General features: G+C 49.0%; 1 protein-coding gene across 6 annotated transcripts in view; it reads left to right on the forward strand.

The window, feature by feature from the left end:
- The window catches only part of BCAS3 (BCAS3 microtubule associated cell migration factor), a 660253-nt gene that overhangs the window by 625540 nt on the left and 16088 nt on the right, over nt 1–18625 (forward strand). For all 6 annotated transcript variants that reach the window (XM_056128175.1, XM_056128179.1, XM_056128177.1 and 3 more), the window contains one exon: nt 12649–12816. In XM_056128175.1, the coding sequence (XP_055984150.1) occupies nt 12649–12816 (168 nt within the window). The remainder of the gene's footprint in view (nt 1–12648; nt 12817–18625) is intronic.

Below are 18625 nucleotides of genomic sequence, written 5' to 3' on the forward strand. Positions count from 1 at the left end.
GGCCATTTCACAGCCCACTGTCACACTGTCACTGTCCTCCCGTTGTTCATCGATTTGTTCGAGCAGGCCCAGTAACGTCTCCATTGTGAGACTTGTTGTTGCTGTTTTTGGCATATCGAATACGTAACGGGGAGCTTGCCAGGCTTTGTCATGCGGGCAAGATACTCTCCGACAGGGGCTGAGGAATCGAACACGGCTCTGCCAGGCTGGCTGCGCGCAAGGCAAACGCCCTACCGCTGTGCTATCGCTCCAGCCCTTCACAGCCCACATAGTTAGGAAACTACCTCATTTACTAGGTGTGGCACCAAACTAGACAGCCCCAGGACCATCCTTCAGCAAGGGCCAGGTTTCTTTCTCGAGCTCCCACCCTGGGGATGCTGAGGAACAAACAGCAGCAGGAGCCAATTTGCCCATTTAGCCCTCCAGGGTCTTTGGAATTCCTGAAACCAGCAGGGGCTCGAATCTGCAGAGTTGAACCCCCAGACATTTCCCCCCAGTCCAGGAAGCAGAAATGAAACTCCTCAGGATCAGAATTGCCCAGAAGAATAAGCCCTGCCTCTGTGTGTTTGCTTTCACACCTGAAATGCAATGTGGTCAACCAGATGGTTTCAGAACACCTCTAATGAATAAAATAAATAAATAAAAAAGGATTTCTTTATCCCAGCTTTCAAACTTTCAAGGCTAGAGCCTCAAATTTGGCTTATTTGTGGAGCACTGACAAATATAGAGCTTTATTTGGGCAGTGCCCGTGACCCCTTTACTGCCCAACAGCAAGAACTGTGAAATATGGAGTAGGAAGACCGAACTGAATCCCACTTTCTGGCACTGCAGTCTCTCTCCTCACCCCTAACTTTTTTTTTAGTGGTGGTATTAAGAATCGAACCTGTGCCTGTGTACATGCACAGCATGTCCACTAACCTGTTTTCTCCTGCCACAGTTATCTTTACAGAACCACAATTCAACATAAATTTGAGTGGAGAAAGTACAGGCTTTGGAACCAGCTATACCTAGAAATCAGAATCCAGACTGTACCATTGCTCTTGGACAAAATTTTGTTTCTTTTCTTCTCATTTCATTTTGTTTGTATTTATTTTGGGGCTGCACCTGTCAGTGCTCAGGAATCCCTGAGCATTGCTTACTCCTGGCTCTGCACTCAGGGATCACTCCTAGTGGACTCAGGGGACTATGGAGGTTACCTACCAAGCAAACATCCTACTCTCTGTACTATTGCTCTGGCCCCTTGCCTCTGCTTCTTAAGCTTTAAAATGGGAATAATAACACCAACTTCATAGAATTGTTGGGGTGATCTAAATGTCCATGTATGTAAAGTGGTTATCACTGGTACCAAGTAGACTCATCAGATGTCGGATGTCTTATCTTTCCTGATACCTGATCTCCCAGAGTTACTTCTTCAAAATCAGAACTGTTCTAGACAATCCAGTTGTTTGCCGTTGGCTGAAGTTTTTCCTTTTGAGAAGTCAGTAGGTTTGTAAAGACCAGATGTTTTGCCTTGCAAGGAACTCTGGAATAGAAATCAGTTTTCTCCCCCCTCAGAAGCAGGCCAGAACATGCTAAAGGGAATATTTCTAGTGCCATCTATCTGCAGTCTTCTTCTCTTCCCACTTAAAAGGCTAGAACTTTTGGTTGTGCTGGGTGGGGGTGGGGGGAGGGGGGAGGGCCTCTGGGCTAATGTCTGGGCAGTGCCAGCGCCAGCCTGTCTTAGGTTGTTCTCTTTCTGTCTGGGTCACCTCCAGGTCTCAGCCAGCGTGGAACCTGTTGGAATTCTTACTAGGCCCTGCCCAGGGACCTCATCTTGGTACTCCTTGTCATTCAGCACTCCTTGACAGCCATGGAAACTGTCTTCTGTTTATCCAGAGAATAGTGGGGGCCTGGGGTGCATATAGGTGCAGAAGTCCAGAGACAAAGGTGACAGGTAAAAGGACTTCCAGAGTTGATCTTCCGAGCTCTTGCTGAGCTGACGGGTGAAATTTGTACAGAGATGGAATTGTTCCTGCCACTTTTTACACACAAGTTGGTGCACATTCCTGATCCGAGTGAAGAAGAACTATGTGAGATGTATACAGCGATAGGCCCCATTGCGTGCAGCCAGTCGTGGCTGCTGGGGGAAGAGTCACCTGCCGCACTGAGACAAGTACAGGCTGGGCAAGAAGACAGCTCCCCGTTGGCCACTCCACTCTCCAGCTAGCCTCGGGACCAGGCTCCCAGCCACACGCCTGGAACAGCACCTCTTACTCCTCCTGCATCTTTTCCTTACTGTGTTTGTTTCCTACTCATTACCAAAGTCATGGGAAATGTAGAGGAAGTGGCACAGAGTCCCCTGTAACCCAACTATCCAGAGGAAGCCATAGTTTGCATTAGGTCACAAGTCATGTTCAATGTGTGTCTGTGCTTGCTTCCTATACATTGCTTACTGCGGTGTGAGCCATACCACTTTATTTGACTTTGTCACTTTCGTTTTATTTTTTTGGGGGGTGATAGTTGAAGAACGCTGCAGTGCTAGCAATCAAACACAGGGCCCACACCTGCAGAGCATGGATTTTCTTCCTTTTTAAATAGTAACTCTTCAAGGATTTTCTCTGTTAGAGAAAATCTTTTCTCATGCCCTCCTAAAGCTCTATGAGAGAAGAGTGAAGTATAACTTACCTAGCAAGTAGTCTGCTGGGAGACTTCAGGACAGTAGCAGTAGGCACCTCTGCATGAAGATTTGGCATCTGACGTGACCACGACTGGCATGCTGGGATTGGAACCCCAAGTTCAGTAGTTGACCACAAAGACGTATTGGCAAATGGCACTAGGGAGAATTTATACCAGTGTTTGTGAGGGTGTGTTATACTTCTTGCAGGGCTGCTGGAATGATCAGTGAGTCAGTAGCAGTCATGGATGCAGTTGTGGGGGGCAGTAGTAACCTCAGGTGTAACTATAGGGTGCTTTCTTTTTTCTAAAATATTTTTGTATTGAAATAGCACAGCGGGTAAGGCGTTTGCCTTGCAAGTGGCCAATATGGCCGACCCGAGTTCGAGTCCTCTGCCCCTCTCAGAGAGCCCAGCAAGCTACCGAGAGTATCTTGCCCACACGGCAAAGCCTGGCAAGCTACCCGTGACATATTCGCTATGCCAAACACAGTAACAACAAGTCTCACGATGGAGACGTTACTGGGCCTGCTCGAGCAAATCGATGAATAACAGGAGGACCGTGACCGTGACCGAGTTCACAATATTTGATTACATTTAATATTCAAACACCAATCCCACCATCGTTACACCTTCCCACCACAAAATTTGGGATTTTCCATCCCAAGCCCCAATCCCTGTACCAAATCACAACCGAAATAATATATTTTGAGCCTGGCAAGCACAGCAGATCCTGGCAAGCTCCCCATGGCATATTCAGTATGCCAAAAACAATAACAACAAGTCTCACAATGGAGACGTTACTGGTGCCTGCTCAAGCAAATCGATGAACAGTGCGAGGACAGTGCTACAGTGCAGTATTATCTGTTATGAAAAAACCGCTAAAAATGCTACAAAAAAGTATCCATAGAGGAAACAGTGTGAAGATTGTTCTGTTTTGGCAGGGGCCATTAAGACATTCTTTAGGATATCACCAAAATGTTGTTAAAGGTTGAGTGATGTGAGCTTTTGTATATATATCTGAAAACATGTATATATGTATGCATATATATATTTCCCTCTACGATTTGTTGCCTACTATTTGAACCCCATCATATGTGGTGTGATACTTAGGGAGAATGGGTAGGGAGTGTCTTATGATGTGTCGCTCGACTGCAAATTTTGCCACGGGGTCCAGGAATGCATTCACTCATATGTGAGGCTCGGCCTGAGCGTGTGGGGAGCAGCCTTGAGCGTGGCAGTGGTTGGGTTCTGGAGGTTTTTTGCTGCTGGGGCTGGGTCCTTTGGGGCGGGGAGTGCTCTCACCCACCCCTATAGGGTGCTTTCTGTTTAGTTAAAACATGTAAATTTCTGGGGTGGTGGGGGTGCTGCATGATGTTTTGCTGAAAAGAGAATAGTACGCCAGGTCAGTTTGGGGACCTCTACTTCTACTAGTCCTGCTCCCACAGACCCGACCCATCTCTTTCATTTCATCCTCTTCCACTTTGAGAATGATTCAGGCTTTTCATTAGGGAGTAGAACCGCCTATTTTCATTCTGATATGTGGGGAGGTGACTGGGATGTAAGAGACCTAGCCTCAGAGCCAAGACAGCACTTTCCCTGCTTCCTTGAGCCCACACGAGGTGTTCTCAGGGAAGTGGCGTGCTCCCAGTTGGATGCTGTAACTCCCCATCAAAGGTCCTTTGCTGGCAGAAAACCCTACTCCGCTCTAACGGTGGAATTGCCCAGCTCAAGGGCTGATGCAACTGCTCCTTCCCCAAGGCCCCTCCTCTGGTTTCTGGGCTTCTGGCCTGAGCTGTTCATCACTTGTGTTGCCTTCTGACTTTTTCACAGGATTCCACTCCCAGCGCCCTGGGTGGTCCTCTTGGAGGGGTCCTGAGCCCTTGTATGAAGTCTGCTTTCCTGTACCACCTGACCACGTGCTCCCAGCTTCCTCCACACCATTCATTGTTACCTGTTCCATGGGAATTGAAAACAACATGTGTTATTTTCTTAGTATGATTGTGACAAGTGATCACACACTTGTAACTTAAAACAGCAGAAATTTATTCTTTCCTATGTCTGGAGGCCTAAAGTTCAAAATCAAGGTGTAAGTGGGGCCCTGCTTATCCCAAAGGCCCTAGGGGAAAGTTCTTCCAGCTCTAAACTCTTCTGGCGCTCGTAGCTTGTCAACATCGCCCGAACCCCATCTTTGCGTCTCTTCTCACGACCTTTGCCCAGGGTTATAATCTCCCTTTCCTTGCCCTTGTAAAGATACCCACCATTGGTTCTATGATTCTCCCTAAATTTAGGACGCTACCATCAGGAGAGCCTCAACTGCATCTGTAAAGATGCTATTTCCTAATAATGTCACCTTCTGAGGGAACATCTTTGGAAAAGACAGCGTTCAATCCATTATAGTATATTTTCCTTATAAATAAGGAAACTAGATCCAGATGATTTCCCCAAAGTTTATATATATATATATATATATATATATATATATACACACACACACGCACACATATATATATACACACACACACATATATGACATTTGGTTTTGGGGGTGTTTGGGGCTTGGGGTTTTTTGGGGTTTGTATTTTTTTTTGGTGGAGAGGGGACCACACCCTGCTGTGCTCAAGCCTTAATCCTAGCTCTTTGCTCAGGAATTATCCCTGGTGTGGTTCTGGGGACCATGTAGGATGCCAGGGATCAAACCCAGGTCAGCCATATTTAAGGTAAATGCCCTAACCACTGAATAATCTCTCTGACCCCAATAGATGACTTTATTACTTTTGAACCCTGATCTTATATTTCTCATAAGCCTTTCATCAGGTGTTAAAACAAAAAAAGCTGCTTATGGCATTCTTCTGACTACTGGTTCATACAAAATTAAATTGATACCTTTTATTCTAAGATACCTCAGACACCACTTCACCATTAATCTCTTGGTGCATTACGGTTCATTACATTGAAACTACTAGGGCCAATGTAATGAGAGTTATTCATTCAGTGAGTAAAAGTTACTTATTGAAAAAAAAAAAGCTGGTGCAGTGGGGGTGGGGAGAAGCAGTTATTCATTCTCCCTGTTGTAAGTGGGGAAATTAAGACCCAGAGTAAAGAAAAAAGTTATCGGGAGGATTTCAGTTACAACCTGGGAATCTTGACTCATTCTCTCTATCCTAACCTTTAAAGGGTGTGCGAAGAGCTTAGGTTGTAGTTTTAGAAAGGGGACTCACTGTATAAACAACTATTCCATGTTAAATTGTGAAGAAGTTTGTGATGTCTCTGTGACTATTGTACTCCTCTTCCTTCCCTGGAACAGGAAGCTTTGATATGTTACTACCTGTGGCAGTCTGTTCATGAAAGGAATAACCCCTTCCCTCCAGCAGCACCAGGGACCTGTGAGAGCAGATGCACATGCCATCTCCACCTCTGGCCCGTCAGCATCCCCCCACCCCCACCCCAGCTTACCCAAATTAGCGAAAGCACTTCTTTGATTTGCTTAAAAGAAAGGTCCCTTTCCTTTCTTTTATTCAGTTCCTTTCTGAAACTGGTGATCCATTTCACATGACCTAATCCTTCCAGCCAAGTGGGTGGGTGTGGACTGACTCTCGCAATTTTGGTGAGCGGCAGATAGTTGGAATCAAAAGATAGCCAGCGTCTCAGTCAGTCCCTTTGCGCTGCACTGTAATCTGGATGTGGGCTAATGGTTTTCTTGGCAAGTTTGCTAATGCGTGGAAACATCCAGATGGAGTTCTCCTATTCTCTCATCCTCCCACACGGACCCAGTCTCTGATCGTAGGGACTTAGTGCCAAGTGACAGAGCAAAATCTGCCCTAGCCACAATCAGGGAAAGCAGTGCCCTCATTCCGTGCTCCTCACCAGCCACCCTGTCACACAGGGAAGGCACCTCCCACAGCCGCGGTCTCGGGGCCCTGCTGGGTGAACAGTTTGGAGAGCAGAGAAGGAGGCACTTGGCAGCGGGAGCACCATCCAGCCAGAATCATTTGTCAGTTACCAGGGATATCGTTGTTGTCATCAGCTCTCATCCAGAAGAGTTGATGTTTTGAAGAACAGTTTAAGGACACATTTTGCTTGGGTTTCCTGGCCTTTCCCGGTGGCTAGAAATCTGATCCACAGCCTGTCCACAAAGTCCCTGCCCAGAGTTGAACCTAATGAATGCAGAGCTGAGGCTGGGCCAAGAGTCTTCTCAATAGCAAGGGTGTGATTAGACTCCATCAGCCCAGAGAACATGCCGCCTCCCCTAGCCGCTGCCACCCCGCTCCCCTGACAATGGAAGGCAGAAGGCAGCGCGCGTGCCCCCAGTCTACCAGCTGTCATCGTGGGCCTCTCATGGCTTTGTGAGTCCCAGCAATCTGACCTGCTTCTCCCCTGGGGAGAAAGGGTTCCTCAGGATGCCCAGCCAGGAGGCAGCATTCAGGAAGCTCACCTATAAGAGAACAGTTCCCAGGGGTCCTCCTAGGTGGATGGCTTCAGCTCTTCCATTCCCGAAAGCTGCACTCTCTAACCAGTACGAAGCAGACGGAAGTGTTTGAGAGTGGGCCCTTGCTTTCTGCCCATATGGGGTCCTCCTCTGGGCTCATACTTCATCTTTGCTTCCTGGCCACCTCTCAAGCTCATTCCTCCAGTCCTGGCTCCGGGTTCTAACACCCAAACCACATGGTGGAGACTGTGAAGCCACTCTTGGATTTTGCAGATGGGCCTAGTCAATCATGACAGACATGGTCTGAGGAAACACAGATGATGGAGGTGGAGAGTGCTCTTTAGTAGGGGGAATAACCACCCCCAGAGCGGAAAGTTTCCCTATGGCTGTCTGGGAAGTGCACCATGGGGCTGATATAATGGAGCTGGGGGTCCATGATGGACTTCAGAAGCATCTATAAGTAGAGCCCCCCCATTGCTTACCTCATTTTATGTATGCAAATACTTTGGGGGCAATATGCAGCTTCAGCAACAAACTGAAAGCCCTTTTTGTGCCATCAGAATTTGTGAAAGATCTCACTATAGCTCTGGGTAGTTGTTCAAGGTCTCCCTGAGAAGGAGAGACTTGAAGTGATCCTGAAAAATGGGGTTCAGAGAGGAGCAGGGTGAGAGTGGAAAGGCCAAGCAGGAAGGGCTGCTTCAGAGGCCTCAGAACCAGAAACCTTCAATAACCCACACACACATACACACATCCACTTCAGTAAATCTGAAAAGAGTGAGGATGGCAACATCCCAGAGTTTTATAAACTCTTTTGTTGCTTTTAGGGTACTAGAGTTCAGGAGAGGGTACACATCACACTGTGCCTCCAGTGCTTCTCTCCTGTCGTGGTGACACTGATCAATACTTTTTTGGGGTGAAGAAGCAATGGTATGGGGACCATACTCAGCAGTACCCAGGGCTTACTCTAGGCTCTGTATTCAGGAATTACTCCTGGTCGGCTCCGGGGAGCAGGACCAGGAATCAGACCTGGGTCAGCTGCATGCGAGGGAAGCACCCTACCCACTGTACTATCTCTTCGGCACGGAATACTTGACAAATGTTTGAGTGAACTCAAATCGTAACTGCAAGAGGGCTTCATAAATAGCCAGGCACTGTTTCTGCCTTAGATCCTAGGTGCTGAGTGTGCTCCTTTGGTGCTTCGCAAACAGTCTGTGCTAAGTATCTTCTCCGCCCCCACCCCCACCCCCGGTCAGGGGAGTCAGAAGGCCAGCCCAATGGTCTCGGGGCTGCCAGCTGAGTGATAACTGTGCTGCAGATGCTGACAAGTTTCCTCTGAACCTGAGGGTAACCTCACCCTTGGAGAACCTGGCCTCCTCACCACACACACACACACACACACACACACACACACACACACACACACCTGCAATCCTCCCCGTTTCAAAGCAAGGAGACTCCAGGAGCGCCTCTCAAGTCCTCAGCTGTACTACTAGTAAGGAGGGTATGGAGGAAAGATCGGGGCCATCCCACAGCTGCTGTTGTGACTCCTAGCACTGTAAGCAGGACCACCAATTGTCACCTCTCAAGACAGAGGAAACAGTTGAATGCTTCTTTGCTGCTCCCATGGGTGTTTCTCAGCTTCTTCCCCACACCTTCCCCACACGTTCCCATGTTAGGAGACTAGATTAGGTCTCTCTTGTCTCTCTCCTGTGTGCTGTGTGTTAGCATGACTCAACAGTGTTGCCACCATCATTAAGGGACTTGGCTGTTTGGGAGGATAAAATTATTAAAAAATATTATAAAATTATTATTTCTTCTTTCTTCCTTCCTTCTTTCTTCCTCCTCCCTCCTTTCTTCTTCTGCTTCTCCTGCTTCTTTGTACTTTTGCTAGTTCTTGGGGGACTATTTGTGGTACTGCAGATCAAACTGGGGCCAGCTTCATGCAAGCCCTGTACTAGCTCTGGAGTAGGGAAGAATTTCAGAAGTCACTGCTTAAAGGTGACAAGCAATCTGGGGAAGACAGAGGTGCTGTTTCAGGTTTAAGGCATCAGAGTGGATGCAGCTAAGAGATGCATTAGGTGAGCAGATGCTATGAGCTCCAAGCTAGTGACCAGGAGCCTCTATTCCAGATCTGTCACTCAAGGGAATTTGAGCACGCCTTTTAGCCTCTCTGAGCTTTCTTCTCTAGAAATTGGGGAACTCTCTGTGCTTACTCTTTGAATCATTCTGATCCTAAAAATTTCTGATGATGGGGCCAGAAAGATGGCTCGGAGGACTATAGCTCCAGGTTTTATCTCCAGTACTGAATGGTCCCCCACCTTTGGGAGTGTTCCCCCACTCATAATTAAGATGTACACAAGCACACTTAATATTTGCAGTATAGTAAAGGGGCCGGAGCGATAGCACAGCGGGTAGGGCGTTCGCCTTACAAGCGGCCAACATGGCCGACCCGAGTTCGATTCCTCCGCCCCTCTCGGAGAGCCCGGCAAGCTACCGAGAGTATTCGATATGCCAGACACAGTAACAACAAAGTCTCCAATGGGCCCGCTCGAGCAAATCGACGATCAACGGGAGGGCCTTTAATTAATAGTAAAGGGTACCAGGTGTTTCTGTATACTTTTTTCTTTTCTTATATTTGTTTGGGGAGGGGACCACACGCAACGTGTTCAGGGCTTACTCCTGGCTCTGCACTCAGGAATCAGTTCTGGCAGTGCTCGAGGGACCATATGGGTTGCCAGGGATTGAATCCAGATCAGCTGTGAACTAAGCAAATGCCCTATCCACTGTCCTATCTCTCTGGCCCCTCTATGTTCTAATGTAGTTCTCATAACAGCTCTTATTTGTTTTGTTTTCGGGGGGTGGGGTGGGGAGGCAGAGGCTACACACAGCAGTGCTTATGTACTATTCCTAGCTCTGTGCTCAGGAGTGACCCCTGACAGGGACCATATGTGGTACCAGGGATTCAAGCCAGAGTTGCAGCCACTGCACATGCAGGGTGGGTGCCCTTATCCCTGTACTCTCTCGAGCCCAGTTTTCCCATTTTTATGGAAAACAAATCAGAAGACTCAGAAAGACATGAAGGTAGCTGAGCTTGTATCTCAAAGCCTACATTTAAGCCCAAGTTTCTATTCACTCTCCACAATTCTAGCTCAGGATTCTTCTCTGCCATGCATTGCTGCTTTGTTCCTTAGAGTATGAGACATACCTCTGATCATTAGCACATGCCATAGATGTGGCCCACCCCCCTAACCGAGCCCTCTTGTTCTATCATCTTGCCAGATAATGTTCCATTTGTTTCTGATCTGGTTTCTGATAGTCCTCTTGGCCCCACTATCCACTTCCTTGCTCTGACCTCTCGGCACGGTATGCCCAAACACAGACTAAGCACCCAACATTGTAGAAGCAGGCACCCTGCTCTAGGAGAGGGAGCAAAGGACAGGCCAAAAAACCATCCCTTTCCCTTCCCTGGATGCTGGCCCAGCTCCATCCCTCTGATAGCTTCTTGCTCAGGCCTGAGTGTCAGGGTGGAGCCATCATGTTTGATTGTTAATCCCCTCTTGTGGGTATCACTAGGCAACCGTGTCCCAGGCCAGCTGCTCAGAGAAAGAATGGTGCTCTTGATCTTGTCAGCTAAGAGTGGAGCAGTATTGACTCCAGACGGGAACCTTACTTCATCTCTTCACTCCTTACAAACAGAGCAAAGAGTGATTAGCCCCACTTCAGAGATAGAAAAAGGAAATAGGACTGAAGCTATAGTAGAGTGGGTAGACACTTGCCTAACACATGGCCAACCCAAGTTCAATCCCCAGCACCTCATATGGTCACCCAAGCACCTAGAAGTAACTGTGAGCAGCATCAGATGTGGCCCAAACACTGTTCCCCCACCCCACAGAAAAAAGAATTAGAAGGACCTTCATTCATGTCTTCACTCCTTATGTATTCCTGGGGACTGGGAGACTGGGCACCTTTGAGCTATTGCTCAATTGAGTTCTGACTTCACACTTGGCACCCAGCACACTCCACCCCCTGTCCTGCACCTGCCTTCCCAGCCCACATCCTGACCCCCCACTTGATGGAGAGAGAGAGGGTCTAGGGCAGCTCTCATCTCCAGAGTCCAACCTGACAAGCATATTCCCAGCAACCTGTACCCAAGATAGGCCTCTTTTGGGGGAGATGTATTCAGAGAGGTTGCCCATTCTGGCCGCACCCTACAATTAGGCAAGAGATAAATCAAAGCCAAACTTGGCTGATGACATTCAGGAGCCGGCAATGACCCTTACCACACATGCAACTCTCAGCAGGCTGGCCAAGGGCCTTTGTCTGGTCAGGAGAGCTGGGGATTATCGGGCCTCTTTGCTGATGTATGGAGTCCGGGCTGCCTGCATGTTTGCGCACGGTTATCACCTCCATGCTGCAGCCATTATCAGAGGCAGGGCCGCCTGCCGAGGCTGGGGCTCGCACCCTCTCTATTACCACCTGTCATTGGCAGAGAGTGTGTGCTGATGCTGCCCAGGGCTCACCGCCTCAGGAAGATAGTTTCTGACGGCTGATCAAAGAGGAGAAGCAAGACCTGATAAAGAGTATGTGTTGCGCGTACTTTCAACTTTGGGAAACGTTGGCATTTGCATTTTTCCCCCATCTTGCTGGTGCTGGCAGGAACCAAGCTCAATAAATGCAATGGATTCAGTTACCTAATCGCTGGGGAAATTGTATGTGCTTAAAGCAACAGAGCATGACTATAATCTCCTTCCAAGAGAGAGTTGGATGAAATCAGCGTTCACAGAAGACTTGCCATATAGTAAAGTCAAAGAATTTAAACGTGGCCTTTGAAGTGATCTTGCATGTAAAATCTAATCTTGCTGTGGCGCAGAACACCCTGTTCTTCTTTGGAACTGGGAAGTAGCTTCAGATGAAGATGCTATCACGAACTCCGTGACTGGTATCTCCCAAATGGTGCCGCAACGGTGCACATGGCCTTGGGCGGCTGGAATCTCTGCCGTGGGGCTCTGGACAAAGGAGTCAGGCTGTCTGAGTTCTTGAACCAAGTTGTCGCCAAGCTCGCTGTTGGAACTTTGGGCTGTAATTGCTCAGGGCATAAACTGGTTTCATTTATAGGCCAGTGTGGTATTAAAAGTCTCTCTCTCTGTCTCTGTCTCTGTCTCTCTCTCTCTCTCTCTCTCTCTCTCTCTCTCTCTATTTAATTTAAGCTGCTTAACCCTTTTTTTTAAAATAACCTTTCAGGGGGAGTGCTGTTTTATCAGAGAAAGTAGAGGTATTTGGATTAAACTCAATGGAGTTCCTGCAGCAACTTTGAAGACTTTGGGGAAAGCCTGTAGCTCCTCAGAAAGTATTTTCAAACACCTCTAGCCTGATGGCCTGAGAATCTTTTCCTGGCGGCCTTCCCGCCGGTCCTAGGCAGGCCCAAGCTGCTTCACAGTGCCTGTAGACCTGTGCCTGCTGGGCTTCCTCACTCCCTCCCGTGTGGCAGGGCTGGGCTGGGCAGGGATGGAAAGGATGCTTGCTGTCAGCAGCGTGAACTCACTATCAGCTGTCCCCTGTGTGCCTCAGGTACCTTTGACCGGAGCGTGACCCTGCTGGAAGTGTGTGGGAGCTGGCCTGAGGGCTTCGGGCTGCGGCACATGTCCTCCATGGAGCACACCGAGGAGGGCCTGCGGGAGCGACTTGCCGACGCCATGGCCGAGTCACCCAGCCGGGACGTGGTGGGCTCCGGAACAGGTAAAAGTGGCTGCCAGCTTCTAGCCCAACTTGGTCCTAACTGACACCTGTTGGTGTGGCACTTCTTTGGCAGGCAAGTGTGTGTGTTATAGCCCTTTAGTTCTTGAGTTAACACCCTGACACCCATTTGGAAGCTCTAGCACTGGAGAAACCCTATTGTAAAGGGGACTTCCTAGTGCCACTCATCCCATCCCCTGTCCATGACCAGTGAGCCCCAACATGATACAATTACACACATCACTCCAGGGGGAAGGAACAACCCAAGGATCACCAAGGTGTCCAGCCGCCCTCAGAAGCGAGACTGCAGCCCCACACCTCCATTCACTGCAGATGAACAGGGGCCGGGGGGCCTACCAGCCTGGAGGGAACAAGCATGAAACAGACTGTTGGAGACCCCACATAGCTTCTGCTCCTCTGACCTTTTACCCTTGTACTCTCACCTCTGTGTGGGTCCAGCAGCTTGAGTCTTCTCACAGCCAGAGAGCCACCAGAAGTCATCATTAGGTGAGGAGGAAACAGGTGTGTACGTGCGTGCGTGTGTGCACGCGCGCACACACACACACACACACACACACACACACACACACAGAATGTCCACTGTCCTTCCACCTCAATGGTCATTTCCCATAGCACCATTTCCCATAGCACCTAGCCCTGCCTCAGGCCAGCAGGTGACCTCCCAGATTTCTGAGGTTCAGAAGACCTTGGTCTGGAGGGAGGATCCTGGCTATAGGCCTTCCAGCACCAGCTCAGGACTATCCTTACAAATGGATTATTGCCTGGGAACTGCCCCCCGCACCCAACCCCCTACCACCACCCTTGAAAGAGGCTCCCAAGGAAGAGAAACTTTGAGCCATGGGCCAGAGTCAGCTCTGTGAGAGTTTGAGACGGCGCATTAGGGTCACCTGATGTTATCAACATCTTGCTTCCCTGCGTGAACTCTGGATCTGGCAGATAGCAGGTCTTCACAGGCCTTTTCCTCTCCCTACCCACCCACCCCCTCTTCCTGGCCCCCTGCTTCACAGAAGACAGGCGTGTTCTGCCCATCCCTGTCTCAGCAGAGAAGGCTTTGGACTAGAGAGAAGCGAATACCTTCTTAGGCCATCTCTGAAGACTAGCTCCCTTCCATACCCCCTGGCCCCTCAGGAAGAAGCAAGATGGAGAAGTACAGCAAGCTGGCCTCTCTCCCTAGTGTCTCCCCCACATAGAAACTTGTACCAGCTCACCCTGCATCATCCTCACATCTGCCTCCACCATATCCTGGGGTTCTGATCCGTTATTCATCCGGGAGCTGCAATGGGAGGAATGCTTTGCCCTTCCAGAAGCTCACAGACGCTCAGCTTTCCTCCCATATCTCCAGGTCCCCTGGCCAGCCTTCAGCTTATATAACCCAGGTGTCCCCATATTCAATCCCTAGGAGCCTCTTTTCTGGAATCTGAGGCTCTGGGCCAGCTCCTCTGCAGGGTGTGCAGAAGGTGCTTGGAGCACGTCACCCCGCAAGCACATATGAAGATGCAAATTGGTCAGATCTGAGAGGCTTCAGCCTGATGGAGACAGTTTACAACCTGCTCCAGGGGCGTCTCTGTGGATAGCAGCACAGTTATGGGATAGAGAGGTACAGACAGACAGCTGGACAGATAGACCTGGGGAAATGAAAATGACATGAATCACAACTCAACAAAATCAAGAGGCACTTTTTTGAGCTAAGGATTAATTTTCCTCCCCAAACTGTCACTTAGAGGGATTCATTCAGTTTTCTTTGGCCATATTCAATGTATATTCTGTGTGATTATTTTTTAATTGGGCCAATGCATCAAGCCGATCTTATGGGAAAATGTCCCCATTTTCCAGCTTTAGGCAGTCTGTTTATCTGGTGATCCAGCCCAGGTCCATGGAGCCAGGCCCGTGCCAGCTGCTGCCTGGGGATATCCTGGGCCACATGGTGTGATACGGATGGGAAATTCCCGCAGGTTTCCCCCTGCCCATTACAGCCTGTCCATCACTCTCTCATCCCATGTCCCTTCTTCATCAGGGAACTCTCAAGAGTGTCCACAGTGTGCAACATGAGAAGTTTGCCTTGTTAGACTTTCTGAGGTATCTGAGAGGATCTGTTCATTCCACACCTGCTTGCTAGCACTTTCCCTAATGCAGCCACCAAGATGGCTGGCCGTTCCCCCCCACACACACACACACACACACAGTGGACAGAACTCATTCTCAGGCCCCACGTAATATCCCATCTGAGAGCCGGCCCCCTGTTTGCCAGGCCTAGCCCGTGGCTGCTGGCCTGCCCACAGGATTCCCTAAAAGGTACCTGGAACTCTGGCCAGCACCCACTGGCATCAGGAAACTGTAAAAACAATCTGCCATTCAGCAGCACCGTTGGCACCATCAGGAGCTGATGAGTAATGCAGGTTCTCATCCCTCCAAAATCAGCACCTGCATTTTAACAAGCTTCCGGCTTTGAGGGTTCTTTTTTTTTTAATGAACAGATTTATTGAGATTTTCATTTACATGCTATAAAATTCACTCACTGAGAATATAAATTCCTTCATTTTCATGAATTGATGGAGCTCTACATCCCTCCCGTAGCATCTAATCTCAGAGCATTTCTAGCACCCCCCAGAGTTCCTTGTGTCCATCAGCAGCTGTTGTCTGCTCCCATCCTAACCTTCTGCTGCCACAGCTCTCTCTAAAAACTGGCCCAAAAGGTCTGTTTTCTTCTTTTGAGATTTTTCTTGGGTGGGGGATTTTGGAGGCCACATCTGGAAGTGCTCAGGGGTCACTCTTGGCAGTGCTCAGGGAACCACATGGAGCGGGACCTGACCCAGGTAGGCTGCGTGTGGGGTCAGCCTTAACTCCTGTCCTTCCCTCTCCAGCCTGAAGCCTGTTCTGAACCATGGCTAACCTGTAAGGCAGGTGTTAGCTGTACTCCGGATGACTGCAGGCCCGTTGGTGTCATGGAACACATGGGTGACTTCAAGTCACATAACTGGCTGCCTTGCCTTCTTACTCATGTGTCCCTGCCCACTTAGAGGACTCCACCCCAAAGTCAACTCCACTCTGCTAAGGATGAACCCCAGGGATTCAGCTTGGAGCCTCTGCAAATGTCTACTCTGCTCTCTCCAGTGCTGCCTGGAAGTCTCCTGCACCCCCAGGGCACCCTCCTTATGGGATCACTTTGCTCTCCTTGTCCTGCGGCAGTAATGGGTGCTAGGGCCATGGGTGCACATGGAATGGGCACCTGGATATGCGAGACTGAACCAGTGATGGGACGCTGACAGCCCCTGCATCCTGCTCTGGCTTCCAACCTGTTTGTCACCTCTCAGAGATTCCCCAGATCTCTGGCCCTCTGCTAGTTGGTCATTTTCTTTTGGTGTGCTTTTGTTTTCTTCTGTCTTGGTGATTTGACTGATTAGTCTGCTGTGTATTCAGTATAGTGCATGTGCTGTGTTGTGAGCCCGTCATCTTGAAACCAGTCTCTACCCTTTTTTTTTTTTTGTGGGAGCGGGAAAAGGAGAAGAGGGGTACCCGGCGATGCTCAGGGGTACTCCTGGCTCTGCGCTCAGGAATTACTACTGGTGGTGCTCAGGGGACCATATAGGATGCTGGGGATAGAGCTGTGTGCAAGGCAAGCACCCTACTTGCTATACTATCACTCCGGCCCCTCTTCCCTTCTTCGGAGATTTCATTTTAGACTTCTCCATTCTCCTCCAAATTCTGACACCAACGTCTCGAAGAGAAAATAGTGATCATGGCTCAGGAAACCTGTGACTGTCCAGCACCATACCCAGAATATCGCTGCTTGAATCTCTCCCCTTGTCTAAGAGGCATAGTGGCCCACCCCAAGCTCTTGCCCCACATTTCCATGGCGCTGACCCTGGCACTGTTCCCAGCCTTCTGGGCAGGCCTCACTTGGGGCTCCTGTCTCACCACATTCTCCTGGGCTTTTTTCTGGGCTTTCTTCTGGGTTCCTTTCCTGGGCTTTCCTTCTCACTCAGCCTTCAATCTGCTTCTCAAGCCAGAACTTGGCCCTCTTCTCCCTTCGGTCGTGCAGGGCCTGGCCTCAAGTTACTATCCACATACTAAGGATTTCCAAACCATCTCCAACTTGGCTTTTTCTCCCCCCAAATCCATTTAACCTATCAACTACCACCATTTCCGTCTGTTTGTCACTGAGCTCCACCCCACTGAGCTCAGCCCATCTTGCCGTGTCCCCAGCCCTTGCTGACCAGCCACAGCCCTGCCTCCCACCAGTCTCCCGGCTCACTGCCCTGGGTGGGCGCCAGCCAAATGAAATGCCCCAGAGGGTCCCAGGGCACAGGTGCTGTGTCTGCCAACCAGGCCCTGCGCATACCTCTCCTCCTGCCTGGAATGCGGTCCCCTATGGTCTCCCTCAGGAGAACTCTGCTGACTCTTGCTTAACAGGCATTCCTCTCAATATTGCCTTTTCTAGAAAAAGAATTTCTTAAAATGGATGCTGAATTCCCTTTGGTTGTTTTGTGTCTGTGACTAGGTAAAGATAGAAGAACCTGATATTTTTTATTATACTTTAAGTGGCAATCTTTATATATAATATATTTGGGCTTATTTTGTCCTTTTTTTTATTTTTATTAGTGAGACACCATGAGGTACAGTTGTAGACTTACAAATTTTTGTGCTTGGGTTTCAGTTATACAATGATCGAATACCCATCCCTCCACCAGTGCCCATTTCCCACCACCATGGATCCCAGTATTCCTCCCACCCCCTATCCCCCCCCCCCCATCCCACTCTGCCTCTGTGGCAGGGCATTCCCTTTTGTTCTCTCTCTCCTCTTGGTTGTTGTGGTTTGCAAAAGAGGCATTGAGTGGCAATCATGTTTGGTCTATAGTCTACTTTCAGCATGCTTCTCCCATCCTGGGAGGATCCTCCCAACACCCTTTATTTGGTGCTCCCTTCTCTTTCTGAGCTCCCTTTTCCCCTGGTATGTGTGGCTGGCCTCCAAGCCATGGAGCAAAACTCCTGGTACTAATCCCGACCACTCTTGGGTGTTAGTCTCCTATTTTGTTACTTTATGTTTCCCAGTTGAATGCAATCTTTCTATGTCTATCCCTCTCTTGAAGAACCTAATATTTAAAAAAAAAAAAAGTTCAGGAACCCCCAGATGCCTCAGAAGTCCCTTTTCTCACTAGCCTCTAAGTCTTTTGCTCATTCTCAGTTCTCCTGTGTCTTTGTTTGTTTGTTTTCTTCCACACCCAGTAACACAAGCCCCACGCTGAACCCCCAAGTCCTGATCCACTGCTGAAGCCATCTTTGACGCGGCCCTCCTGCAGGCAGCTGCCTCTTGCTGCCAGAGATGCTGAGTATCCACAGAGCCAGCCTCCAGGGGAGAGGGAGGGGGCATCGCTTCTTCACACTCCAATTTATCCAGAAGCAGCTGCTCTTGCTGTTTCCACATGGGCTTGATCTTTGCCTCGTTCATACCCATCTCAAGACATCCACTTCCTTGCCCAAAATTTCCACAACACAGTATTATAAATAGGACATCTCATGCCCTCCATTTTTATTTTTTTAAAAAGCTATCTAATAAAACAACTTCCTGTTGCATCGATGAACTCTGTTCTACAATTTGAATGCCAGTGCTCCAGTTTATCTTGCTTCACCTCCTGAGTTACCCCTTATGTGTATTAGTTACATAGCTGGAAAGACTTTAAGATTCTTTTGAAGATCTCATGTTCTTTTGGAGAGTACTGTCAGGAACTCTTTGTTTGCTGGTTTGGTTTGAGGATCACGCACCTGGTGGTGCACCCAACTCGATTCGACCGGG

Source organism: Sorex fumeus, unplaced genomic scaffold, assembly GCF_029834395.1.
Source record: "Sorex fumeus unplaced genomic scaffold, SorFum_2.1 ptg000063l, whole genome shotgun sequence".
Lineage (NCBI taxonomy): Eukaryota > Metazoa > Chordata > Mammalia > Eulipotyphla > Soricidae > Sorex > Sorex fumeus.